This window comes from Pseudopipra pipra, chromosome W (genome assembly GCF_036250125.1).
Source record: "Pseudopipra pipra isolate bDixPip1 chromosome W, bDixPip1.hap1, whole genome shotgun sequence".
NCBI lineage: Eukaryota > Metazoa > Chordata > Aves > Passeriformes > Pipridae > Pseudopipra > Pseudopipra pipra.
In genome coordinates this window covers 10,622,297-10,648,542 of record NC_087580.1, presented here as the reverse complement: position 1 = coordinate 10,648,542, position 26,246 = coordinate 10,622,297, and the positions used below count along the sequence as shown (strand labels likewise).

The 26,246-nt window shown below is 52.4% G+C and overlaps 2 protein-coding genes across 3 annotated transcripts in view; one reads left to right on the top strand and one right to left on the bottom strand.

Annotated features, from left to right (window-relative positions):
- Positions 1-26,246, top strand: part of LOC135406068 (uncharacterized) — a 361,545-nt gene that overhangs the window by 270,182 nt on the left and 65,117 nt on the right. The gene's annotated exons all lie outside the window — the stretch shown is intronic.
- Positions 4,842-26,246, bottom strand: part of LOC135406043 (uncharacterized) — a 31,568-nt gene continuing 10,163 nt past the window's right edge. Inside the window, exons 2-10 of the mRNA XM_064640573.1 lie at positions 19,234-19,358; positions 18,318-18,376; positions 17,563-17,622; positions 15,988-16,155; positions 13,124-13,291; positions 11,360-11,527; positions 9,275-9,442; positions 7,542-7,700; positions 4,842-6,166 (exon numbers count right to left, since the gene is read on the bottom strand). Of these exons, the coding sequence (XP_064496643.1) occupies positions 6,114-6,166; positions 7,542-7,700; positions 9,275-9,442; positions 11,360-11,527; positions 13,124-13,291; positions 15,988-16,155; positions 17,563-17,622; positions 18,318-18,376; positions 19,234-19,337 (1,107 nt within the window). The 5' untranslated portion in view covers positions 19,338-19,358 and the 3' untranslated portion in view covers positions 4,842-6,113. The remainder of the gene's footprint in view (positions 6,167-7,541; positions 7,701-9,274; positions 9,443-11,359; positions 11,528-13,123; positions 13,292-15,987; positions 16,156-17,562; positions 17,623-18,317; positions 18,377-19,233; positions 19,359-26,246) is intronic.

The following is a 26,246-nucleotide window of genomic DNA, read 5'->3' as shown; positions in this document are numbered from 1 at the left end:
TCCTACTTGCAGGGGCCTGGACCAGTTTATCACTGGGTGGCTGCCACCAAAACTGTGTATTTTACACCCTCTGGGGCATTTCTGAGGGACTCTTAAGAATGGATCCTTTGCAGCAGCTGCCCAGGGCCCACCTGCCACCTCAGCCCACAAGCTGGCCATAAAAGAACTGTGCAAGGAGTGTTCCTTTGCCTTCACACCCAGGACTCTGCTGTCAGAACTCCCCTCGGGGAGGCATTAGCACCTTCACCCCCAGCCTGAGGGGTCATCTCTGTCAATGGGCCGCCTTGGACTGGTAGAACAGGCAGCTGCAACACCCAGACCATCACACACTCCAAAAATACCCCGTGACTCACAGAGTTAAATCACCCACTGGGAAACTCCCTGCCCTGGGGGAGGTACTGCACATCCCCACCTGAACCTGAGCACATTTACTCTTGGGCTTTGGGCACTTCTGCTACCACTTGTGGCATCGAGAGGAGGAGCAGAACTCCAACAGGACTGGGATTGGAACTCTCCACAGCACCGCCATCAGTACCTCAACACAACTGCCACCATCATCTGCACCAACAGCTTTTCCTTTCCTTTCCCTTTGCACCCTGGGGGCCACGTGGTGCTCAGCACTGTTCTCTTCTTGTCCCAGGCTGCTGGCTTATACAGCTGTTTTTGTGGGTTAGAACCAGTTTTCTCTGTATCATTGTATTTCTTGTCATCTTCTCAGGAAATTGTAAGTCTGACTTGTAATCCCTGGGGTGGGTTCATTTCTCCCTCCGGTTTCCTTTTAACCCAGCACACGATGGGAGCGTACGATGGTTGCCATGGTAACTGACCCTGGCAAGGGGGATCAGTGCCGTTGCCCACGGCTTCCACTTCTGCAAATTGGCTTCACTCACCTTCTCCTGCAGCAGCCTCAGTCACTCGTTGGGGGGGCCCCACACAGCAGCTTCCCACCTCCGTGAGGTTCTGCAGCAGCCCAGAGTTCCTTTGGCCCCACAAGGTCCTGCAGTGTCCCGATGGCCCCTTGATTCCGTGAGGCTCCACAGTGTCCCAGGGTCTCCCTGCTTCCATGAGTTTCCCCAGAGTCCCAGGTTTCCTTTGGTTCCATGAGACCCAGATGTGAAGCCGTGGCCCCTCAATTCCACGAGGTTTTGCAGTGTCCCGATGGCTCCTTTCTGCCCTCAGGTTCTGCACAGTCTCAGGGTTCCTCTGCTTTCAGGAGGTTCCACAGTGTCCCGATGACCCCTCGATTCCAGGACGATCCCAAACGTCCCAGGCTTCCTTTGGTTCTAGGAAACCCTGCATGTCCCAATGGCCCCTTGATGCCATGAGTTTTCACAGTGTCCCCATTTCCCCTTGCTTCCATGGGGACCTGCACTGCCACAACGGTCCCTTGATTCCATCAGGTTCCAGTCTCCCAGGGCTTCTTCATCTCCGTGAGACTCCGCAGGGTCACAATGGTCCCTTGATTCTGTCAGATTCCACAGTATCCCAGGATTCCTTTGCTTCCCTGGGCCCTGCAGAGTCACAATGGACTGTTGATTCCATGAGGTTCCACGGTGTCAAAATGGCCCCTTGATTCTGGGAGGTTCCACAGCATCCCAAGATTCCTTTGGATCCACAAGGCCCAGCAGTGTCACGATGGCCCCTTGATTCCATGAGGTTCTTCAGTGTGACAATGGCCCTTTGTTTCTATGAGGTTCCACAGTGTCCAAGGACTCCTTTGGTTCCATGAAGCCCTGCAGTGTCACAATGGGTTGTTGATTCCGTGCAATTCTGCAGGGTCACAAAGACCACTTGGTTCCACGAGTTTCCTCAGGGTCCCAGGCTTCCCTTGGTTCCATCAGGTCCTGCAGGGTCACAGGCACCCCTTGCTCCCATGTGGTTTCCCAGTGTCCCAGGTTTCATTTTATTCCAGGAGGCCCTGCAATGGCACAATGGCCACACAATTCCATCAGGTTCCCCAGTGTCCCAATGGCCCATTGATTCCATGAAGTTCCAAAATGTCCCAGGGTTTCTTTGCTGCCATGAGGTCCCCCGTGTCACACTGGCCACTTGATTCCAGGAGATTCTGCAGTCTCCCAGCTTTCCTTCAGATCCATGAGGCCCTGCAGTGTCACAATGGCCCTTTGATTCCAGGAAGTTCCACACTCTCCCGGAATTCCTCTGCTTCCATCAGCTTCGCAGGGTCTCAATAGGCCCTTGAGTCCATGAGGTTCCAAACTGTCCCAGGGTTCCTTTGGTTCCAGGAGACCCTGAAGTGTCACAACAGCTCATTGATTCCCTGACTTTCTCTGGTGTCACAATGGCCCCCTTGATCCCAACAAAGGCACCCTATCTAAATTTGTTCTTTGCAAACTGTCCTTGCTGTCACCTCCTGGCAGTGGCTTCATGGCCCCTGTCAGAGCCAGCCCTGTCCCTGCACTGACCCAGCTCTGCTGCCCCACAGATGCTGGATCAGGAGGGGAAGGCCCACGGTGCAGGGCAGTGCACTGGGACTCATCCTGGAAGGGACCTCGGCAGGTTTCTGGGCCAAACCAAAGCACAGCCAGTGCAGAAAGGGACACAGGGATGGGCAGTTTGTGTGCTCTGCCACCTCAGGGGGAGATGTAGAGCTACAGGGACACCCAGCCCAGGTGGATCCCTCCAGGAGATGGTTCCCAGGTCTCATCTAGGCAGTGGGTGCTCCGGTTTGATGTTCACTGGTGGTTACACCCACCCACACCCACACCAGTCTCATGTGCACACACACCAGTCTCACCAGAGTCTGGCCCCCCAGAGAACACAAGACCCCATCATTTGTGCTTCCCACTCCAGAAAGTGGCACTTGGACCTCCCTCCAAACCCAGAGCACAGAGTTCCCTTGTCCTAAAAAGTTCTTGGCAATGGAGGGATGAAGCAAACGGGACAGACTGTGGGGATCCCTTGCTGGGCATGGCCAGGGATGGGCACTGACCACTCACCTGTTTGCACGTGACCAGTGAATCCGAAAAATTGGCCCGAAAGACTGCTCAGAGACATTCTTTTATCTTTAAGCAGCAAGGTATTTGTTTATTCAACGTTGGGAGCAAGCCAGCTCGCGCTGGATAAAGTTGCTCAACTTGAAAGTGCAAAACTAAGCCATTTTATACACTTTGGATACAGGGTTACCTCATTTATTATACATATTAATAAGTAGGCTGGTCTCTGGGCAGAGTCTTTCCAGACATGCCCAGTCTTCTACTGTGGGGTCTTCTCCTCAAGCCTTCATCCCTCTGGTGGTCGCCATGGACGTCTTCCTCAATTTGACCTCTTCAATCAGGTGACCTGAATTCTTCAAGCTTGCAAAATCCTGGCTCTGGGCCTTCTAGATCTTATTCAAACGTCTGGGTTACCTAATTTATTACTCTGTGTGTGTACTACTCCTATTCTTTCTAGAATAAGGCCTTTGGTCCAGTGACCAGAACAGAACATGAGATTAACCAGTGCCCCGAAAATGTTCTTCCAGCAAAACAGGTATTGGGTTTCTTAGCAGGCCAAGATGTCTCAGTTAACTCTTCCAGGCCTGGCTCCTGTTTCAATCCTCCTTCCGGCCCTTCTTGTGGATGGGCATCACATGAGCACCTCCACTCATCGGGTCCTCCCTAGTGAGCCAGGACTGATGGTAAATGATGGAGGGTTTCTGCTGAGCTCTCCCTCCAGCTCCCTCAGCACCCTTGGATGAATCCCTTCTGGTCCCATAGACTTGGGAGTGTCTCAGTGGCTCAGCAGATCACCAGCTGCTTCCTCCTGGATTACAGAGGGTCCATTCTGCTCCCTGTCCTTGTCTACCAGCTCAGGGGGCTGGTTGTCCTGAGGATAACAGGCCTTTCTGTTAAAGACTGAGGCAAAGAAGGCATTAAATGCCTTGGCCTTTTCCTCATCCTTGGTGACAATGTTCCCCCCGGTGTCCAATAAAGGATGGAGATTTTCCTGTCCCCTCCTTTTGTTGATGATGTATTATATAAACCCTTTTTATTACCCTTTACAGAAGTAGCCAGATTGAGTTCTAGCTGACCTTTTACCTTTCTAATTTTCTCTCTACATGGCCTAACAACATCCTTGTACTTTTCCTGAGCTGCCTGCCCCTTCTTCCAAAGGTCATAAACCCTTTTTTTCCCCCCCAGTCCCAGAAAAATTCCCTGCTCAGCCAAGCCAGTTGTCTTCCCTGCCAGCTCATCTTGCAGCACACATGGACAGGCTGCTCCTGTGCCTTCAAGATTTCCTTCTTAGAGTATGTCCAGCCTTCCTGGACCTCTTTGTTATTAAGGACTGTTTTGTAGGAGACTGTCTCAACCATTTCAGTGTCCTGAACAGGCCAAAGTCCACCCTCCAGAAGTCTAAGGTAGAAGTTTTATTGACCCCTTCCTTACTTTATTGATCCCTTAGAAGCTGGACCGGGACGGCCAGACAGAATGCAGAGGGGGTGACCTTGGCCCCCCCGCTGCTGCTGCATACCCAATTGGATGAACAAGATGATAACCATAGCTGTTGTTTCTTTATTTACTTTTATTTCAATTTTGACATTTATTCCTTGCATAATTATCTGCATTCAAAATTTGTTATTAAGGAGTGTTTCAGCTAATATCATCAAAGAAAACAAGAAAGGGGGTGATGCGAGGAGCATGGAGGAGGAAAGGGAGAAGTTTGCGAGGTGGAGAAGGCAGCTGCGAGAGACCAGAGCTGAAGAGGTGACAGAGGAGGACGTGGATTCTGGGCATTCAGTGTCCAGTTATGAAGATTGAGACTGTCTTACAGACTAGGACTGAACAGAATTGTTAACAAAAGTTATGAATGAATTGTACCCCAGTTTATGTCAAATGTTTTCACAGTTTTTCCCTCATGTTTATTACCTATTTTCTGATTGGCTGCAATCTGCTGCATTGCAGATGTTTTCCTCATTGGCTCCTATTTCTCCCTTATTCCCTCCTTTCCCTTCTCATTGGTCTATGTTCCTGCCTGTCCTATGCTCCTCCTTGGTTTCTGGAACCTTCTCCTGCCACCCTATAAATAGGGGTGGCACACCCTAATAAAGCTGCAATAGCTTTGAGCTACTACTCTGCACGAACCCCCGGCTGTCGCGTCTTATTTCCCCTGCGACTGTGACAGATGGTGCCCAACTAGCGGGGCAGAGTGGTGGTTCTCTGTTGTAGACGACGGGATAAAAACACTTTTAGACCACAAAATTGATCAATAACTTATCCAACTTTATTGCTGCAGGCTCTGTGCTTATAAAGGTTACTAATTAGCTTCATACATATTACAAGAGCTAAGCTCATCATTGGCTTCTAATTACCTAAGTTATATTTGCGCAAATGCTGTTTCTTTAACCTTCTTATGGTTACTTGTTTGCTATTTGCTCTGCTTTCCCATCCACTATATTCTATTCTTCTGTCACGTACACAGTTTCTCAAACACAGTGACCTTTTAATACTTTTCTCTTACCGTGGGACCAGAGCTATAGCATCTCTCTCATGTCCTCTTTCTATCAACCATGTTTCTGCAATACTTTCCACAGTTCTCTTACTCTAAGGGAACTCCTCTGCCTGCGCAGGGCACAGGAAGACAGGTGTTGCCCCGGCCTCAGGAGGAACATGCTAATTCTACACTTGTGCTGATACACATTAACTAAAAACAGAAGCAGGAAAGAAGACAGGTAATGCGACTGTAGTAAACATGTCACAGAAAAATCAGGATTGCAACTGAACATTCTCCGGGTGAAATGGTTCCCCACTGCTGTACATCCCAGATTCCTCACACACACAAAATGTTAAAACTTAAAATCCAGGATTCCCAGGACTCTGCCCTGAGACTTTGTGTAGAGCTTGCTGGGTAATTCAGCTCTGCTCTGGGTTGCACTTTGGCTGCTGTTGCTTTCACTTGTTTGAAACTGGGCAGTGGATGGATCTGCCCTGGCACAGGAGGAACCAGCTCACAGGAGGGAGAAAAGCCCTAAAAATTGTCTCAGTCTTCTGGCAGCACGAGCACTTCCCAACACAGCGAGCCCAGGGAGTGCAGGGGGTGGGGGGCCAAGCTCAAGAGAAATGTAATGAGAGCCAGACTGATTTTGTTGATCGATGCTTCACCTGCTCAGGAGTTGTCTATGCATCTACATCAGTGCCCTCATCTTCTGATGCACTTTCTATCAGCACACCTGCAAAAGATTAAAGAGCCAAGAGGAAGTGAAAATTAAACACACACAGGAACTGGGTAGAGATCCAGCTACATCTGACTTTGTAGGTTCTGAAACTTGTGTTTTCAGATGTCTCGTGCCCTGTACAGAATCACAGAAACACAGACAAGGAGAGGTTGCAAGGGACCTCCAGAGATCATTTGGTCCAACTCAGATGGGACACCTGGAGCTGGGTGGCCAGAACCTCCTCCAGGGATTTTGAATATCTCCAAGGATATCTCCACAATCTCTCTAGGAACTGGTCCCAGTGCTGAGTCACCCTCACAGTAATGAAGTTCTTCCTCGTGTTCAGGTGGAAATTGCTTTGTTTCCCTTTCTGCCCATTGCCTCCCATCCTATTACTCAGCACCACCCAGAAGAGCCTGGCTCCATCCTCCTGTCCCTTCAAACACTTGTGTCCACTGATGACGTCCCCTCTCAGACTTCTCTTCTCCAGACTAAACAGGCCCAGCTCCCTCAGCCTCTCCAGCCCCTGATCATCTCTGCAGCCTCAGCTGGACCCGCTGCAGGAGCTCCATGTTTCCCTTGTACTGAGGAACCCAGCACTGGACACAGCACTCCAGATGTGCCTCACCAGGGCTGCTCCTCCCTTGGCCTGCTGGCAAAGCTCTTCCGAAGGCAGCCCAGGCAGCCTTGGGCCTTCTTGGCCATTGCTGACCCTTGGCCAGCTCTCTGTCCACCAGAACCCCCAGGGCCTTCTCTGCACAGCTGCTTGCCAGAGGATCAGCCCTGAGCCTGGACTGGTGCCTGCCCTTATTCCTGACCAGGTTCCTTGAATTGCTTGGATGGGTTGACTGCAGCAGGGCTGGGGAAAGAGCCCAGGCCCTGTGAGCCTTCCTGAGGCCTTGGCAAAGGCCTGGGGGGCAGGATGGGGGGTAGGGATCATCCCCCTCCACGTCTGCAGACAGCATCCGTGGGTCATGGGAGACAACCCTCTGTCACGAGGAAGGTGAGTGCGTGGGAGGACTGGGAGTGGACACCTTTAGCACCCATCGGGTCAGAGCTGTCCTCACTGCCCTCAAAGACAAGGGAGAGAAGAGGGGCCTTGACCCCCTGCAGGGAACACTTCAGCATGGAGCTGTTTCAGTGTCACGGATCACAAAAGCTGTTTGTTCCCTGTGTGCAGAGGCCCAGACAAGTGGCCTTTAGTCACGGGATGGATTGTGGTGGTGATTCCCAGGACTGAAGGCAGCTTCTCTGGGCCTCTCCCCATGTCAGGGCCATCCTTCTCCATCCCCTTTGAGGAGCTGTGCAGGATGAACTCACAGGGTGGTTTGCCTGTAGTGCAGCTTTGGTGTTGAGAGAGATGGAAGTGCTTGGGAATGGCCCTGCTCACCGTGTTCCATCTCCGTTTCTGCTCTGAGGAGCTGAAGGATGTGCTGTTTGGACCCCTGCCTCCCATGTAATTCATGTTCCAGAATTCTCTGGAAGAGCTGCTGGAGTTTCTTGTCCATCTTGGATTCCTGGGCCTTCGCCATTTTCTTCATTTTCCTGTCTGTGAAGGCAGAACAATGATCTTGGGTCACTGACTGTGATGGCTTTGCACAGTTACTGGGGGACTGAGATTCTCAACAAGTCACTCCCCTTTTGTTTCAACCTCTCCCTACTCTTCTCCAATAATTAAGGGACTTAATATAATATGTCTTTTCCATATAATGAAGAGATAAAAGTACAAAAATAACAATTTAAAAAGGAAATAGCAGAAACTCCAAAGAAACAAGGGAAAATGGTTTAAGCCAAAAAGGCAGAAACTGTTTCCTAGTCCCCCCAACCCAGGACAGAAAAGCCCCAAAAGCCAGCTGCCATGTGGTTGCCCCAAGCAAAGACAAAACATTGGGAGGCTCCCCTGCCCTCTAGACCATGGAGGGGAAGAAAAAAAAATTAAAACAAACCATAACAAACAGGTTCTCAAAGACCCGCCCTCCAGGATGAGGGGATGAGGTGAATATTCATCACAAAGCTCCACGCCCTGGCTTTGGAACCATAACACTGATGCTTCCTCCTTGAGAGGCAGACCAGCTCTCTGACACAAGGATGCCCAAAGGCTCTGAATTAAGCTCCCTGCAAGAGGGTCTCTTCTCAGGGCCCTCCTCTGGGTGTATATTTCCTTCCTCACTCCCCCTCAGAAATCCTCAGCTCACAGGAATTCAATTTTGTGATGGAGGTACAATCTGCAAATGGTTTTCCCTTTGCCCTCTGTCCTTTAGCAGGGAGGGAACAAGAAACTCGGAGCACATTTTCCTCCCTTTTCAACCCCTCATTCGTGCTTTCTGTAGCTCAATTAAATATGGCTTCAGCTTTGAAAAGGGGGCCACAGGCTTCATTCTAAGGCCACAATGGCCTGAGCCATCAGGAGGTCAAGGGGTTGCCCTGGACTGTTCTGGGCTGCTCACTGACACAGTTTTGCTCCTGCAGCAAGAACAGGACCCCCAGGCAGGTGAGGCCCATCTTGTCTCCCCTTTCCCTGCCCGGGGTGCAACAGGCTGTGCCCCAACACACACTGTGTCCTGCCTGAGCCAGGCCCAGGAGCACCATCTGGGGCTCAGCAGGCCCACTGGGGTGTCTGTGCCCCCGCTCACTCCTTCCCTTCCCAGCACCAGCTCCTTCAGGGAGAGCTGTTCTCCACAGGCCCCTGTGCTCAGAGACACCTGCAGTGCTCATGGAGCTGGGTCTCCTTGGGGATCTTCAACAGGAAGACAAGGCTGGGATCACATGTGCCCCAACACGGCCCCAGGAGTGGGGAGTGGGAGAAGGGGAGTGGGGAAAGGGAGAGAGACGCTGACAGGACTGCAAGGGGGGAACCTTAACAAGGATCAGGGGATCAGAGAACTCACAGCACACACTCTCTGCAGAGATGAGGGAGACAACTGTGGCCATGACCACCTGCAGAGAACACTTCAGCAGGGAGCTGTTTCAGGGTCAGGCAGCACAAAAGCTGTGCCCCATGTCAGGGCCGTCCTTCTCCAGCCCCTTTGAGGAGCTGTGCAGGACGAGCTCTCAGAGTGGTTTGCCTGTAGAGCAGCTTTGGTGTTCAGAGAGATGGAAGTGCTTGGGAATGGCCCTGCTCACCTAGTTCCTTGTTCAGGTCTACTCTGAGCAGCTGAATATCCTGCTTTGTGGATTCCTGCCCTTTCTGGAGATCTTCACACATAGTTTTCATTTGCTTGCAGAACTGCAGAAGGGTCTCGTCCATCCCGGATCCCTGAGGTTTTGGGGTATTTCCCTTCTCTGTCTTTCCTGTGAAAAAATAGACAGGTGTCAGTGGGAGACTGACATTTTTCCATTGAGGGGGAGACCACCCATCTGCCCTGGGGATGCTCAGATCCTCTGTTGTCAAGTCTCTCCTTCAGGGTCTCTTCTCAGGCCTTCCTGCAGGTTGTCTTTTTAACTCCTCTCTCCTCCTGAGAAATACTCACTTCAGAGGAATTAAACCTTGCACTCAAGGTGCAACCTGCAAACGGGCTTTTTAGCCTTATATCTTTGGGCTGGGAAGGAACAAGAAACGCACACTCAGGTCCCTCATGTCCAGCCTGTTTACTAATTTGTGTGCTCCACACTTCCTTTTCTTTAGAGAATCCTTCCTAATTCAGCAGCCTTGGAAAACAACTCACTAATTCCAGAAAAACAGGGCTGGGGAATTCCCAAGCTGATGCACTGTGGGCACCATCAGTGATCTCTTGCCCAGCTTTCAAATCCTTTTCCACCAGGAGTTTGCTCCAGGAAGGAACCTTGATCTGTGTCCTGCAGCTCCAGTCTTCCTTGGGACATGGAGCCTGTTTTCTCTTCCAGGTTTTGTCTGTGGAAAGGAGTCTTAGCACCACTGTGAGCCCTCAGAACCATGGGCTTGGAGCTCCTGTGCTGCTGGGGAGGAGCACTGACAGGAAGCCCCCTGCCCCCTCACTCCCCAAGGGCCTGGCCACTGTGGCTGCCTCTCCCTCCAGTGCCCAGGGGGAAGAGGATGGCCACCCTTCCCCTTCTGGTCCTCTGATTTTTCCTGTCAAGCCCTCGACCCCCAGGATGAGGGGATGAGGTGAATATTCATCACAAAGCTCCACACCCTGGCTTTGGAACCATAACACTGATGCTTCCTCCTTGAGAGGCAGACCAGCTCTCTGACACAAGGATGCCCAAAGGCTCTGATTTAAGCTCCCTGCCAGAGGGTCTCTTCTCAGGGCTCTCCTCTGGGTGCATATTTTCCTTCCTCACTCCCCCTCAGAAATCCTCAGCTCACAGGAATTCAATTCTGTGATGGAGGTACAATCTGCAAATGGTTTTCCCTTTGCCCTCTGTCCTTTAGCAGGGAGGGAACAAGAAACTCAGAGCACATTTTCCCCCCTTTTCAACCCCTCATTCGTGCTTTCTGTAGCTCAATAAATATGGCTTCAGCTTTGAAAAGGGGGCCACAGGCTTCATTCTAAGGCCACAATGGCCTGAGCCATCAGGAGGTCAAGGGGTTGCCCTGGACTGCTCTGGGCTGCTCACTGCCAGAGATTTGCTCCTGCAGCAAGAACAGGACCCCCAGGCAGGTGAGGCCCATCTTGTCTCCCCTTTCCCTGCCTGGGGTGCAACAGGCTGTGCCCCAACACACACTGTGTCCTGCCTGAGCCAGGCCCAGGAGCACCATCTGGGGCTCAGCAGGCCCACTGAGGTGTCTGTGCCCCAGCTGACTCCTTCCCTTCCCAGCACCAGCTCCTTCAGGGAGAGCTGTTCTCCACAGGCCCCTGTGCTCAGAGACACCTGCAGTGCTCATGGAGCTGGGTCTCCTTGTCTTCAACAGGAAGACAAGGTTGGGATCACATGTGCCCCAACACGGCCCCAGGAGTGGGGAGTGGGAGAAGGGGAGTGGAGAAAGGGAGAGAGATGCCGACAGGACTGCAAGGGGGGAACCTTAACAAGGATCAGGGGATCAGAGAACTCACAGCACACACTCTCTGCAGAGATGAGGGAGACAAGTGTGGCCATGACCACCTGCAGAGAACACTTCAGCAGGGAGCTGTTTCAGGGTCAGGCAGCACAAAAGCTGTGCCCCATGTCAGGGCTGTCCTTCTCCATCCCCTTTGAGGAGCTGTGCAGGATGAGCTCTCAGTGTGGTTTGCCTGTAGAGCAGCTTTGGTGTTGAGAGAGATGGAAGTGCTTGGGAATGGCCCTGCTCACCTTGTTCCTTGTTCAGGTCTTCTACGAGCAGCTGAAGAAGGCAATTTGTGGATTCCTGCCCTTTCTGGAGATCTTCACGCATAGCTTTCATTTCTTTGCAGAGCTGCACAAGGGTCTCCTCCATCCCAGATCCCTGAGACTTTGGGGGATTTTCCTCCTCTGTCTTTCCTGTGAAAAAAGACAGGTTTCAGTGGGAGACTGACACTGCTCCCTTGAAGGGGAGATCACTGATCGGGGACATGGAGACTGTTTTCTCTTCCAGGTTTTGTCTGTGGAAAGGAGTCTCAGCAGCACTGTGAGCCCTCAGAACCATGGGCTTGGAGCTCCTGTGCTGCTGGGGAGGAGCACTCAGGGGAGTGAGTTGGGAGAGGGGGAGAGAGACCTTGACTGGCTTTGCCTCTGCCAGGGATAACACACAAGGCAGCAGCTGGGACTCACAGGGGCTCCTCCTGCCAAGGTCCCTCAGTGCAGTCTGGGCAGTGACAGCCCCAACAGCGACTGTGACCTGCAGCCAGGCTGGAGAAAAGTGGCTGCCTCTCCCTCCAGTGCCCAGGGGGAAGAGGATGGCCACCCTTCCCCTTCTGGTCCTCTGATTTTTCCTGTCAAACCCTCGACCTCCAGGATGAGGGGATGGGGTGGACATTCATCACAAAGCTCCACGCCCTGGCTTTGGAACCATAACACTGATGCTTCCTCCTTGAGAGGCAGACCAGCTCTCTGACACAAGGATGCCCAAAGGCTCTGATTTAAGCTCCCTGCCAGAGGGTCTCTTCTCAGGGCTCTCCTCTGGGTGCATATTTTCCTTCCTCACTCCCCTTCAGAAATCCTCAGCTCACAGGAATTCAATTCTGTGATGGAGGTACAATCTGCAAATGGTTTTCCCTTTGCCCTCTGTCCTTTAGCAGGGTGGGAACAAGAAACTCGGAGCACATTTTCCTCCCTTTTCAGCCTCTCATTTGTGCTTCCTGTAGCTCAATTAAATATGGCTTCAGCTTTGAAAAGGGGGCCACAGGCTTCATTCTAAGGCCACAATGGCCTGAGCCATCAGGAGGTCAAGGGGTTGCCCTGGACTGCTCTGGGCTGCTCACTGACACAGTTTTGCTCCTGCAGCAAGAACAGGACCCCCAGGCAGGTGAGGCCCATCTTGTCTCCCCTTTCCCTGCCCGGGGTGCAACAGGCTGTGCCCCAACACACACTGTGTCCTGCCTGAGCCAGGCCCAGGAGCACCATCTGGGGCTCAGCAGGCCCACTGGGGTGTCTGTGCCCCCGCTCACTCCTTCCCTTCCCAGCACCAGCTCCTTCAGGGAGAGCTGTTCTCCACAGGCCCCTGTGCTCAGAGACACCTGCAGTGCTCATGGAGCTGGGTCTCCTTGTGGATCTTCAACGGGAAGACAAGGTTGGGATCACATGTGCCCCAACACGGCCCCAGGAGTGGGGAGTGGGAGAATGGGAGTGGGGAAAGGGAGAGAGACGCTGACAGGACTGCAAGGGGGGAACCTTAACAAGGATCAGGGGATCAGAGAACTCACAGCACACACTCTCTGCAGAGATGAGGGAGACAAGTGTGGCCATGACCACCTGCAGAGAACACTTCAGCAGGGAGCTGTTTCAGGGTCAGGCAGCACAAAAGCTGTGCCCCATGTCAGGGCTGTCCTTCTCCATCCCCTTTGAGGAGCTGTGCAGGATGAGCTCTCAGAGTGGTTTGCCTGTAGAGCAGCTTTGGTGTTCAGAGAGATGGAAGTGCTTGGGAATGGCCCTGCTCACCTAGTTCCTTGTTCAGGCCTTCTATGAGCAGCTGAATATCCTGCTTTGTGGATTCCTGCCCTTTCTGGAGATCTTCACGCATAGCTTTCATTTGTTGGATGAGCTCCTGGAAGTCCTCCTTCATCCAAGATTCCTGAGGCTTTGTGGCCTCTGCCTCCCGTCCTTTTTCTGTGAAAATAGACAGGTGTCAGTGGCAGACTGACACTGCTCCCTTGAAAGGGAGACCACCCATCTGCCCTAAGAATGCTCAAAACCTCTGTTGTCAAGTCTCTCCTTCAGGGTCTCTTCTCAGGCCTTCCTGCAGGTTGTCTTTTTAACTCCTCTCTCCTCCTGAGAAATACTCACTTCAGAGGAATTAAACCTTGCACTCAAGGTGCAACCTGCAAACGGGATTTTTAGCCTTATATCTTTGGGCAGGGAAGGAACAAGAAACTCACACTCAGGTCCCTCATGTCCAGCCTGTTTACTAATTTGTGTGCTCCACACTTCCTTTTCTTTAGAGAATCCTTCCTAATTCAACAGCCTTGGAAAACAACTCACTAATTCCAGAAAAACAGGGCTGGGGAATTCCCAAGCTGATGCACTGTGGGCACCATCAGTGATCTCTTGCCCAGCTTTCAAATCCTTTCCCACCAGGATTTCGCTCCAGGAAGGAGCCTTGATCTGTGTCCTGCAGCTCCAGTCTTCCTTGGGACATGGAGCCTGTTTTTCAGCTTTTGTCTTTGGAAAGGAGTCTCAGCACCACTGTGAGCCCTCAGAACCATGGGCTTGGAGCTCCTGTGCTGCTGGGGAGGAGCACTGACAGGAAGCCCCCTGCCCCCTCACTCCCCAAGGGCCTGGCCACGGGGGAGAACCCAGGCCCTGCTGATTTCCAAGGGTTCCTTGAGGGAAGAACATTGCCCTGCCCCCATGCCAGCTGCAAAGAGCAGGGACAGACAAACAGCTGCCTTAGAACCTGGGCAGGATGGGAGCCAGCAGAGCCCAGGCTGTGCTGGGCAAAGCCACTGCCGGGGCAGCTCTGCACCCTGGGGGCCTGGACACCTGCCCGGGGCTGGGAAATACAGCAGAGCACTTCTGGAGGCCCTTGGAAGTGGGAATTTATGGACAGATGGGACTATTTGACCTCACTGTGCTGGGCCCTCATGCACAACAGGCCTTTGTCTCTTCTCTTTGTTCAGCAGGGTTTAGTTTCCAGGTAGTGTGGGCAAGTCCTGGCCCTCACCTGCACACAAAAGCTTCTCCCTTTTGGCCCTGGAGGAAAGCCCAGGAGGAGATTCTTCCTTTAGTGGTGAAGGGAAGGAGAGGAAATCCCAGAAGTGCTGTGTTATGTCTTTCAATCTTTACCAATTTCGAGGGATACCCTCTGCTAGAGCGGGACATGAGGTCAAAGAGGGACGTCCCTCTGACCAAAGTCACCCCACCCCAAAGGCCTCCTGCTGTGCACTGAAGGGGTTCTGCAGGTAATGTGCTCAGGGGAGAGACCTTGACTGGCTTTGCCTCTGCCAGGGATAACACAGAAGGCAGCAGCTGGGACTCACAGGGGCTCCTCCTGCCAAGGTCCCTCAGTGCAGTCTGGGCAGTGACAGCCCCAACAGCGACTGTGACCTGCAGCCAGGCTGGAGAAAAGTGGCTGCCTCTCCCTCCAGTGCCCAGGGGGAAGAAGATGGCCACCCTTCCCCTTCTGGTCCTCTGATTTTTCCTGTCAAGCCCTCGGCCCCCAGGATGAGGGGATGGGGTGGACATTCATCACAAAGCTCCACGCCCTGGCTTTGGAACCATAACACTGATGCTTCCTCCTTGAGAGGCAGAGCAGCTCTCTGACACAAGGATGCCCAAAGGCTCTGATTTAAGCTCCCTGCCAGAGGGTCTCTTCTCAGGGCTCTCCTCTGGGTGCATATTTTCCTTCCTCACTCCCCTTCAGAAATCCTCAGCTCACAGGAATTCAATTCTGTGATGGAGGTACAATCTGCAAATGGTTTTCCCTTTGCCCTCTGTCCTTTAGCAGGGAGGGAACAAGAAACTCAGAGCACATTTTCCCCCCTTTTCAACCCCTCATTCGTGCTTTCTGTAGCTCAATTAAATATGGCTTCAGCTTTGAAAAGGGGGTCACAGGCTTCATTCTAAGGCCACAATGGCCTGAGCCATCAGGAGGTCAAGGGGTTGCCCTGGACTGCTCTGGGCTGCTCACTGACACAGTTTTGCTCCTGCAGCAAGAACAGGACCTCCAGGCAGGTGAGGCCCATCTTGTCTCACCTTTCCCTGCCCGGGGTGCAACAGGCTGTGCCCCAACACACACTGTGTCCTGCCTGAGCCAGGCCCAGGAGCATCATCTGGGGCTCAGCAGGCCCACTGGGGTGTCTGTGCCCCCGCTCACTCCTTCCCTTCCCAGCACCAGCTCCCTCAGGGAGAGCTGTTCTCCACAGGCCCCTGTGCTCAGAGACACCTGCAGTGCTCATGGAGCTGGGTCTCCTTGTAGATCTTCAACAGGAAGACAAGGTTGGGATCACATGTGCCCCAACACGGCCCCAGGAGTGGGGAGTGGGAGAAGGGGAGTGGGGAAAGGGAGAGAGACGCTGACAGGACTGCAAGGGGGGAACCTTAACAAGGATCAGGGGATCAGAGAACTCACAGCACACACTCTCTGCAGAGATGAGGGAGACAAGTGTGGCCATGACCACCTGCAGAGAACACTTCAGCAGGGAGCTGTTTCAGGGTCAGGCAGCACAAAAGCTGTGCCCCATGTCAGGGCTGTCCTTCTCCATCCCCTCTGAGGAGCTGTGCAGGACGAGCTCTCAGAGTGGTTTGCCTGTAGAGCAGCTTTGGTGTTCAGAGAGATGGAAGTGCTTGGGAATGGCCCTGCTCACCTAGTTCCTTCTTCAGGCCTTCTATGAGCAGCTGAATATCACACTTACTGGATTCCTGCCCTTTCTGGAGATCTTCACGCATAGCTTTCACTTGTTGGATGAGCTCCTGGAAGTCCTCCTTCATCCAAGATTCCTGAGGCTTTGTGGCCTCTGCCTCCCGTCCTTTTTCTGTGAAAATAGACAGGTGTCAGTGGCAGACTGACACTGCTCCCTTGAAAGGGAGACCACCCATCTGCCCTAAGAATGCTCAAAACCTCTGTTGTCAAGTCTCTCCTTCAGGGTCTCTTCTCAGGCCTTCCTGCAGGTTGTCTTTTTAACTCCTCTCTCCTCCTGAGAAATACTCACTTCAGAGGAATTAAACCTTGCACTCAAGGTGCAACCTGCAAATGGGCTTTTTAGCCTTATATCTTTGGGCTGGGAAGGAACAAGAAACTCACACTCAGGTCCCTCATGTCCAGCCTGTTTACTAATTTGTGTGCTCCACACTTCCTTTTCTTTAGAGAATCCTTCCTAATTCAGCAGCCTTGGAAAACAACTCACTAATTCCAGAAAAACAGGGCTGGGGAATTCCCAAGCTGATGCACTGTGGGCACCATCAGTGATCTCTTGCCCAGCTTTCAAATCCTTTCCCACCAGGAATTTGCTCCGGGAAGGAGCCTTGATCTGTCCTGCAGCTCCAGTCTTCCTTGGGACATGGAGCCTGTTTTCCAGCTTTTGTCTGTAGAAAGGAGTCTCAGCACCACTGTGAGCCCTCAGAACCATGGGCTTGGAGCTCCTGTGCTGCTGGGGAGGAGCACTGACAGGAAGCCCCCTGCCCCCTCACTCCCCAAGGGCCTGGCCACGGGGGAGAGCCCAGGCCCTGCTGATTTCCAAGGGTTCCTTGAGGGAAGAACATTGCCCTGCCCCCATGCCAGCTGCAAAGAGCAGGGACAGACAAACAGCTGCCTTAGAACCTGGGCAGGATGGGAGCCAGCAGAGCCCAGGCTGTGCTGGGCAAAGCCACTGCCGGGGCAGCTCTGCACCCTGGGGGCCTGGACACCTGCCCGGGGCTGGGAAATACAGCAGAGCACTTCTGGAGGACCTTGGAAGTGGGAATTTATGGACAGATGGGACTATTTGACCTCACTGTGCTGGGCCCTCATGCACAACAGGCCTTTGTCTCTTCTCTTTGTTCGGCAGGGTTTAGTTTCCAGGTACTGTGGGCAAGTCCTGGCCCTCACCTGCATGGAAAGGCTTCTCCCTTTTGGGCCTGGAGGAAAGCCCAGGAGGAGATTCCTCCTTTAGTGGTGAAGGGAAGGAAAGGAAATCCCAGAAGTGCTGTGTTATGTCTTACAATGGTTACCAGTTGTGAGCGATACCCTCTGCTAGAGCAGGACGTGTCTCTGGTCAAAGAGGGACGTCCCTCTGACCAAACTCACCCCACCCCAAAGGCCTCCTCCTGCTGTGCACTGAAGGGGTTCTGTAGGTAATGTGCTCAAACCTTGACTGGCTTTGCTTCTCTCAGGGATAACACCTCACATTCCAGAGGTTCCCAAGGATGAGCACAGACAAGAGGAATGGGATGAGCACTCTTACTTGTTCGCACGCAGATCTCATCTATGAGTTTCTCAACCAGCTTCACACCAACCGCAGCAGCTGGGCATCAGGGTCACATGGAAATAAATCAAAGAGAAAAAGAGGATTTTTAAGGAGGAGCTTTCCCTGAGGAACTCCTGGAATGCATTGAGCAGGTTCTGGGGCAGAACACACCACCCAGCTGGCCCTGGAACCACAAGGTCCTGTGCACCAGGAGCCCGACAGCAGCGCTGGGGGGGCTCTGACCTTCGAGGCCACTCAGGCTCTCCTGGCCAAGAACCTGCCTCGGCTGCCACAGCATTCAGGCACCACACAGGTGCCTCAGCACAGTCCCACCAGAACAGAGACACCCCCAAATGTGAGACACTCCTCCTCCACACTGCACGAGTGGAGAGGGACCTCCCAGGGCCCTTCATTGTCCCTTGGCCTTTTCATTTGGGCCTGTCTTCTCAAAGACTTTCAGATGACCACAGGCAAGAGGAATGGGATCCAGCACACCAGCTTATCAACCCAAATACTTCTCTTAGGGGACACTGCCACCAGCTCTCCATTTCTGCCCACTGGTTCAAACAGAAAGAAAAAGAAAAAAAGGAAACTTCACTAGGACTTTTCCCTCCAGATTTCAAGAATGCATGAAGGAGCTTTTTTGGGACACATATCCCTTATACTATTCAAACCTCTGATGTACTTGGGGTTTTTAAAATCACTTATTTCCCCTTCTGTCACTGTCTAAACAGAAGAAACACAACTCTTACCAACTGTTCCAATGCCTGCCATGCTTCTTCTCTCCCAGGTCCTTTTCTCAGGGTTCACTCTGCAATGCAAGGGAAAAGGGGAGCAAAATCTATGGGGTGGGCACAGGACTAGAGAAGAGAAGGCAGCTGAGAAGATCTGGGGGGGCAGCCAAGAGAGACAGGAGGCTGTGAACTGCCAACCCTTTGCCTTCCCTGGGATTTGCTGGAACAAGGGCTGAGCCCTGCTGCTCCCCTATGATCCACCCCAGGGCCTTTGCTGGGCTTTATGAGAGCCAGGGACGAGCCTGCCTGGTGTGAATTTAGGAGGAGAATAACATTGATGACACACCCGTGTTTCGGCTGTGCCTCAGCCGTGCTCACCCCAAGTCAAGGACCTTTCAGTTGCCCATGATCTGCCCGGGAGGAGCTGCACAAGAAACCAGGAGGGAGCACGGCCAGGACGGGTGACCCGAACGGGCCAGAGGGATATTCCAGAGCCCAGAACGTCATGCCCAGTACATGAACTGGGGGAATTGACTGGGAGGTGCCTCCCAGGGACGGGCTGGGCATCGGTCAGTGGGTGCTGAGCAGTTCCCTTGTGCATCACTGGTTTTTCATGGCATTTATTCCTCTCAGTACTTTCCCTTTTCATTCCTGTTATTGCTATTACTATTGTTATTATTACTGTTATTATATTTTACTTTATTTCAATTATTACACTGTTCTTATCTCAACCCACCAGTTTTACCTCCTTCTGATTCTCCTCTCCTATCACAGGGGTGGGGATGATGGGAGGGAGCAGCTGTGTGCTCCTTAGTTGTTGGATGGGCTTAAACCACAGCAGTCCTTTTTGGTGCCCAATGTGTGCTCCACCAGCGCTCAGCCTTCCAAACCATTCCACAGTGCCATGAAAACCCCTCACTCCCAGAGCTCCTACCTCCCATCCAGCTCTTGGGCTGCTCCAGAGTATTTGGTCACAGAAGCTGCTGTGACCAAGGACACCCTCTGCCAGGAGCTGTCCTGCCGAGGCTCCCCGGGCATGTCACGGCCCAGGACCTTCACCTGGAGAAGAGAAAAATGGGAAGAGCTGCAGGAAAACCACAAAGCTCCAGAGCTGAGAGCTCAAAGGGCTGGGCAGGGTCTTCTCCTGCCCCCACCCCCTTAGAGATGAGCTCCAAAATCCAGGCCCTGGTGTGGGAAACTCCCCTATGGTGCTCCAGAGGAGACTTGGGAGTGGAAAGTGGAGGGTTGGTGTGTGATACTGGGAGCACTGGGGGGAGCCAGAGAGCCATACTGGGAGCACTGGGAGGGAAATGAGAGCGCTGGGGGGGACCAGTGAGCGATACTGGGAGCTCTGGGGTTGCACTGGAATTTTTAGGCCCTGAACCCCACAATCTGATGGCAAACAGGGCATGTAGCTTAAGTTAGGGGGATTCAAGGCTCTGGAGCATTAATTTTGGGAGCTGCAAGGCTCAGAAAGACAAATTTTGGGAGCTCTGGGGCTCAGAAAGAATGATTTAGGGGGCTTTGGGGCTGAGAAACTGATTTGAGGGGTTTTGGGGCTCTGGAACACTGATTTCAGGAGCTTCTGGGCCTAAAAAGCCCTTATTGAGGGATCTTTTAAGCTCAGAATCAGCAATGTAGGGAGTATTTAAGCTCAGAAACACCCATTTAGAAACATTTTTTGGTCCAGAACACCAATTTAGGGAGCTTTGGAGCTGAGAAACACTCTTCTGGGAGATTCTGGGCTCAGGAATATCCATTCAAAGAATTTTTGGGCTTCCAAAAAAACTTGTTCAGGAACCCTGATTTAGGAAGCTTTGGGCCTAGGAAACACACGTTTAGGGAGCTTTTAGGGTCAGAGCCAGTGATTTAACGAGCTTTTGATGTTCAAAGCATTGATTTTGGGAGCATCTGGACCAGAAGGACCAATTCAGGGAGCTTTGGGGCTCCAAAACCCCCTCTATTGGGTTCATGTGGCCAGGTTTTGGTAGCGGGGGGGCTCCAGGGGTGGGTTCTGTGAGCAGCTGCCAGAAGCTTCCCCCATGTCCGGCACCACCAATTCCAGTGGCTCCATCTGTTGTGCAGAAGGAATTACAGCCAGAGAAGAGCAGAGTGAGAACAGATGAACAGCTCTGCAGACCCCCAGGGCAGTGCAGGAGGGGCAGGAGGTGCTCCAGGCACCAGGGCTGAGATTCCCCTGCAGCCCAAGGAGGAGCCCACGCCAGAGCAGGGGATGCCCAAAAGGAGGATGTGGTCCTGTGGGAAGCCTGTGCTGGAGCAGAGTCCCTGCAGGGACCTGGGGATCCCTGGAGAGAGGAGCCCCCGCTGGAAGAGGTTTTCCTGGAAAGACTTGTGGCCCTATGGGGGACTCACCTTGGAGCAGGGAAGGGACTCCGACTCCTCTCTCTGAGCAGCAGCAGGATCAGGCTGTGATGTTCTGGATTACATTCCAGTCTCCCTGAACCACTGAGGAGGAGGAGGGAGGGTCTGGGATGGAGGGGGCTTGGGGGGAAGATTTTTGTAAGATTTCTTTTACCTCTCATTATCCTGCTCTGATTTTGTTGGTAATAAATTCAATTAATTTCCACAATTCCAGTCTGTTTTGCCCATGATGTAATCAGAGAGGGATCTCTCTCTGTCCTTATCTCAGCCCATGACCCTTTTGCTGTATTTTCTCTCCCCTGTCCAGGTGTGGAGGGCAGTGATAAAGTGGCTTTGGTGGGTGCCTGGCACCCAGTCAGAGTCAACTCACCACACACCCATCTGGGGAGCTTTTGGGCTGAGTGACAGCGATTTAGGGAGCTCCTGTATTCAGAAATACCCATTTTGGGATCTTTGAGGCTCAGAAAAAAAGGTATAGGGAACTTGTGGGCTCAAAACCTGCAATTTCTGGTTTTCTGGGGGCTCAAAAACCTCCACTCAGGAGCTTTTGGTCTCAGATACTGCAAGTTTGGGAGCTTTTGATCTCAGAAGCAGTGATTTAGGGAGCTTTGGGGCTCAGAAGCATCCATTTAGGGAGCTTTTGGTGCCTCAAACACTGATTTAGGGAGATTTGGGGTTGAAAACCACCAATTTTTGGGAGCATTTGGCTCAAAACCACTCATTTAGGGAACTTTTGGCCTCAGAAAGTCTCATTTAGGGAGCTTTTGAGCTCACCCAATTCCAATTTAGGGAGCTCTTGGTCTCAGAAACAAGTATTTATGGATCTTCTGGGGCCTGAAGCAGCAATTCAGGTAGCATGTAGGTTCAGAAAGAGGGATTTAGGGAGCCCTGGTGCTCCAAACCACCAATTTAGTGAACCTTGGGCCTAAGAAACCCCAATTTGGGGAGCCTGAGGCTCAGAAAACCTAAGTACCAGTATCCTGGTATCAGGAGCTTTGGGTCAGGGAGAGCGATTTGGGGATATTTTCAGCTCAGAAAGAGCGAATGAAAGAGCTTTTGGGCTCCAAAAGACCAAGTGAAGCAGATTTTGGGCTCAGTAGCCCCCATGTAGGCAGCTTTGGAGCTCCAAACCAGCGATTTAGGAAGCTTTTGGGCTCAGAAACACTAATTTCGGGAGCAGAAGTAGCTCCACGGGGGGAAGGGTGGGAGTGAGGGGCTGCACTTACCTGGAAGAAGGTCGGGACGAAGCGGCTCCGCAGGGAGCACCGGGGAGCTCCTGACGCTTATATTCCTCCTGTCCTACCCCACTCCTACAGGATCCACCCCTGCCCTTTATGCCCTGGCACCCCAGTTCTCGGGTTTACACCAGTTTCTCGGAAATCCCTGGAAACCGAAAGCGAAAATGCTCCGAGCAGGGGGCGGCTCCTGGGGCGGGAGAGGAACGGCAGAGCCCCGGGGTCCCCGCTGGGGTGAGGGGGGCACAGCCAGTGGCCCCTGCCTGCTGCAAATTTTAACTGCTCGCAAGTAGGGGGTCTGCCCAATTGTGGGCAGTTAGGATAAAGGGGAACTATGGCTTGCCTGAATGGATAAGATCAGAGACTGACAGGGAAAGCCGGAAAAGAAGGGCTTTTAGCACATAGCAAAAGTAATCAATAACATTGCAAGGGAGACAGGAGATGGGTGGGAGAACATAGTTGCTTGAAATGATAAAGCTTTATGTAATTATAGTAATTACTCTATAGTAATAAAAATAGGGATAGGTAACCGAATGTGTATTTAGATAAGGCAGATTTCGTACCAATTCTCAAAGAATGTGTATGACAGATAATTTTTGAAACTTACTCCTTCCAAATGTATAAAAGCTGTTGTTTTTTGTTACTTGGTGGGCATACACTTGGAGGGGAAACCGCCTGTGTGACCCCGGCCATAATTACAAGTGTTTTAAATATTGTTTAAGGATTTCTTCGAATCACGGGACTCTGGAACCCCAATTTCAGGAACTTCGCAGCTTAGACACTCCTCTTTTGGAGGTTTGGGGTAATAACAGCAATTTCAGGAGTTTTGAGGCTGAGAAAGAGCAATCTGGGGGGCTCAGAAACACCCATTTAGGGACATTTTGGAGTCCAAAACACTGCTTTAGGGAGCTTTGGGGCTGAAAAACACTCATTTTGTGAAGATTTAGACTCAGAAATATCAAACTAAGGAGTGTTTGGACATCCAAAAAAACCTGTTTAGAGAGGGTTTTGCTCACAATGGCTGAAATATAAGTATGGGGAGGCCTGGCAGATTGTCTGTATCCCACTGCCCCAAACCCCTCAGCAATGCCATGTGCTTGCAATGGGGGAATCAACCACTGGATGGCTGGAAACATCTCCTGTGTCCCAAGGCACTGCCTGGAACACTGTCCTGGGCCTAGAGAAGCAAGTTTTAATGGTGACATGAAATCCCTGAAAGAACTGAATCAGACAGTGGAACTCATTTCTGAACCAGCCTCAGAGACACTTGGGCCAAAGAACCTGGCCCTGAGCAGGTGAATCACATCCCCTGTCATGCACCAGCCTCTGGGCAGATCCAAGGATGCAAGGGACAGGTGAAGAGGACACTGAGGGCAAAGGCTGGTGGGGCCTGCAAACACTGGGTTACACATTTACCAAAGGTTCCTCAACAGCAGAGGATCTGCCAGTCGGGCTGGCCCTGCCCAATCAACATATTTACGTGCTGTGGAAGGGGACAAAGTTCCTGCAGTGCACATTAAAAACATGCTGGGGAAATGTGGTGGGTTTCTGTGGCTGGGTTTGGTAGCACTGGGGGGGGTGGGGGCTACAGGGGTGGCTTCTCTTAGAAGCTGCCAGAAGCTTCCCCTGTCCCGTGGAGCCAACACCAGCCGGCTCCAGGACGGACTCCCTGCTGCTGGCCAAGACCAAGCCAACGAGGAGTGACAGTAACACCTCTGGGATAACATATTTAAGAACAAAAGGCTGTGGGACAGAAAGAATTCCAGCCAGGGAAGAGCAGAGTGAGAACATGGGAACAACAAAGTAGACCCCAAGTTCAGGGCAGAAGGAGGGGCAGGAGGTGCTCCAGGTGCTGGAGCTGAGGCCCTGCAGCCCGTGGGGCAGAGCAGGGTGGGGCAGCTGTGCCCCTGTGCCCATGGGGGAGCATCGGGGTGCAGAGAACCCCCTGCAGCCCCTGGGGGAGAACTGGGGTGCAGAGACCCCCCTGCAGCCCCTGGGGGAGCATCGGGGTGCAGAGAACCCCCTGCAGCCCCTGGGGGAGAACTGGGGTGCAGAGACCCCCCTGCAGCCCCTGGGGGAGCATCGGGGTGCAGAGACCCCCCTGCAGCTCATGGGGGAGCATCGGGGTGCAGAGATCCCCCTGAATCCCCTGGGAGAGCATTGGGGTGCAGAGACCCCCCTGCATCCCCTGGGAGAGCATCAGGGTGCAGAGACCCCCCTGCAGCCCCTGGGGGAACATCGGGGTGCAGAGACCCCCCTGCAGCTCATGGGGGAGAACTGGGGTGCAGAGATCCCCCTGCATCCCCTGGGGGAGAACTGGGGTGCAGAGATCCCCCTGCAGCCCCTGGGAGAGCATCGGGGTGCAGAGACCCCCCTGCAGCCCATGGAGAAACCCACTCCAGAGCAGGTGGATGCCCAAAGGAGGCTGTGACCCCATGGGAGGCCCAAGATGGAACAAGGTCCTGGCAGGGACCTGTGGCCCGTGGAGAGGGAAGCCCAGGCTGGAGCAGGTTTTTCCTGGGTAGGACTCATGGCCCCTGTGGGGGATCCACGCTGGTACAGCTCATCCATGAGGGACTGACCCCATGGAGGAGTGACCCACAGGACAGCAGGTTGGGAAGAGCTGCTGCCCGAGGGGTGGACTCACACCAAAGAGGTCCATCAGGGACTGTCTCCCGTGGGAGGGACCCCAGGGGAGCACGGGAAGGACTCCAACTCCTCTCTCTGAGTGGCAGCAGAAACAACTGACTGCAACCCCCATTCCCGTCTCCCTGCACTGCTGGGAGGGAGGAGGGAGAACATGGAGGGAAGGAGGGGTGGGGGGAAGGTGTTTTTAAGACTTTTATTTCTCACTCTTTGGCTCTTATCCTGTTAGCAATAAATTTAAGTAATATCCTCACTTTGAGTCTGTTCTGCCCATTGCAGGTAATCAGCAACTGACCTCTCCCAACTCTTATCTCAGCTCATTAATCCTTGGCTGTGTTTTCCTCTCCTCTGTCCAGTTGCAGAGTGAGAGAGTGGCTTTAGTGGGTACCTGGCATCCGGCCAGGGTCGACCCACTACAGGAGAACAGTCTGGGTTATTCCTGCCTCAGGCAAAGGCAAACCCACCCGTGGGATTGATGTTGCTCAAGGACACGAGTGCACTTGGTGGGTGATGTGGGAGAGTGGGAATTCCTGTGTGTGCCTTAAGGGGATTTGATTTGGGGTGAAAATAGCCAATGAATTAAAGTTGATGTTAAGAACTAGCCAACACTTCTGTGGTGGCTACGTGTGCATCACCTGAGCACCTCACAGCATCGACCTCAACCACAAGTGTTCTGGGGATCTGAGCCTTGACTTCCCTCGGAAGGAAGGAGGAACTTTGATCAAACTGAACAACAATTGAACAGTGGAGTCAGAACTGACTCAAATGTGCCACACGCAACAATCCAACACCTCCCACACAGCTTTCCTGTTCCCAGGGATGGAGGCCAAAGTCATGGACTGAATGAATTCAACAAACAATTTTTGTGGACATTTTATGACCATTTGACAGAGGTGTTCCACAGACTATGGGAATGATGTCTGTATTTATATCTACCAAATAGATAAATAGGAAATGTGATGGGGAATTGGGAAGTGTGAGAATTGGCATGACATCATTGGTATGGAGTAAGGGGTGGATATTGTCCTGTTTTCAGCTGAGATGGAGTTAATTTAGTCTCAGTAGCCATTACAGTGCCATGTGTTGGATTTGGAATGAGAATATTGTTGATAACACACTCATGTTTGGGGTTTTACTGAGTCCTGATAATCCTAAGTCAAGGAATTTGGTTTTGGTTTTGTTTTATGTCCCCTGCTCTGCCAGTGAGAAGGTTCCCAAAAGAAAAAAGCTGGGAGGCAGCAGAGCCAGGACAGGTGACCTGAAATGGCCAAAGGAATATTCCACACCATTAAACATCATGCCCAGTATATAAACTGGGGCAGTTACCTGGAATGGGGGGCTGATCTGGGCTTGAGAAGGTGGCCTGGCATCAGTCAGGGGGTGGTGAACGATTGCATTGTGCATTGTTTGGTACTTTTTTTCCTTTCCATTTAATCGTCATTACTCTGATTATTCACTATATTATTATATTTTACTTTGTTCTCAATTATTAAACTGTTCTTGTCTCCACCTGCAAGTTTTTCCCTTGATTCCTCTCCCCACCCCCCCGGGGGTGGGGGGGCTGTGAGCAAAGGGCTGGGTGGTGAATAGTTGCCAGCGGGGCTTAAACCAGGACAAAGAGCTACAGAGTGAGGCTGCAGGAAGGGGGCCCATGGCACCGTCCACAGCCAGGCCTCCAGGGATA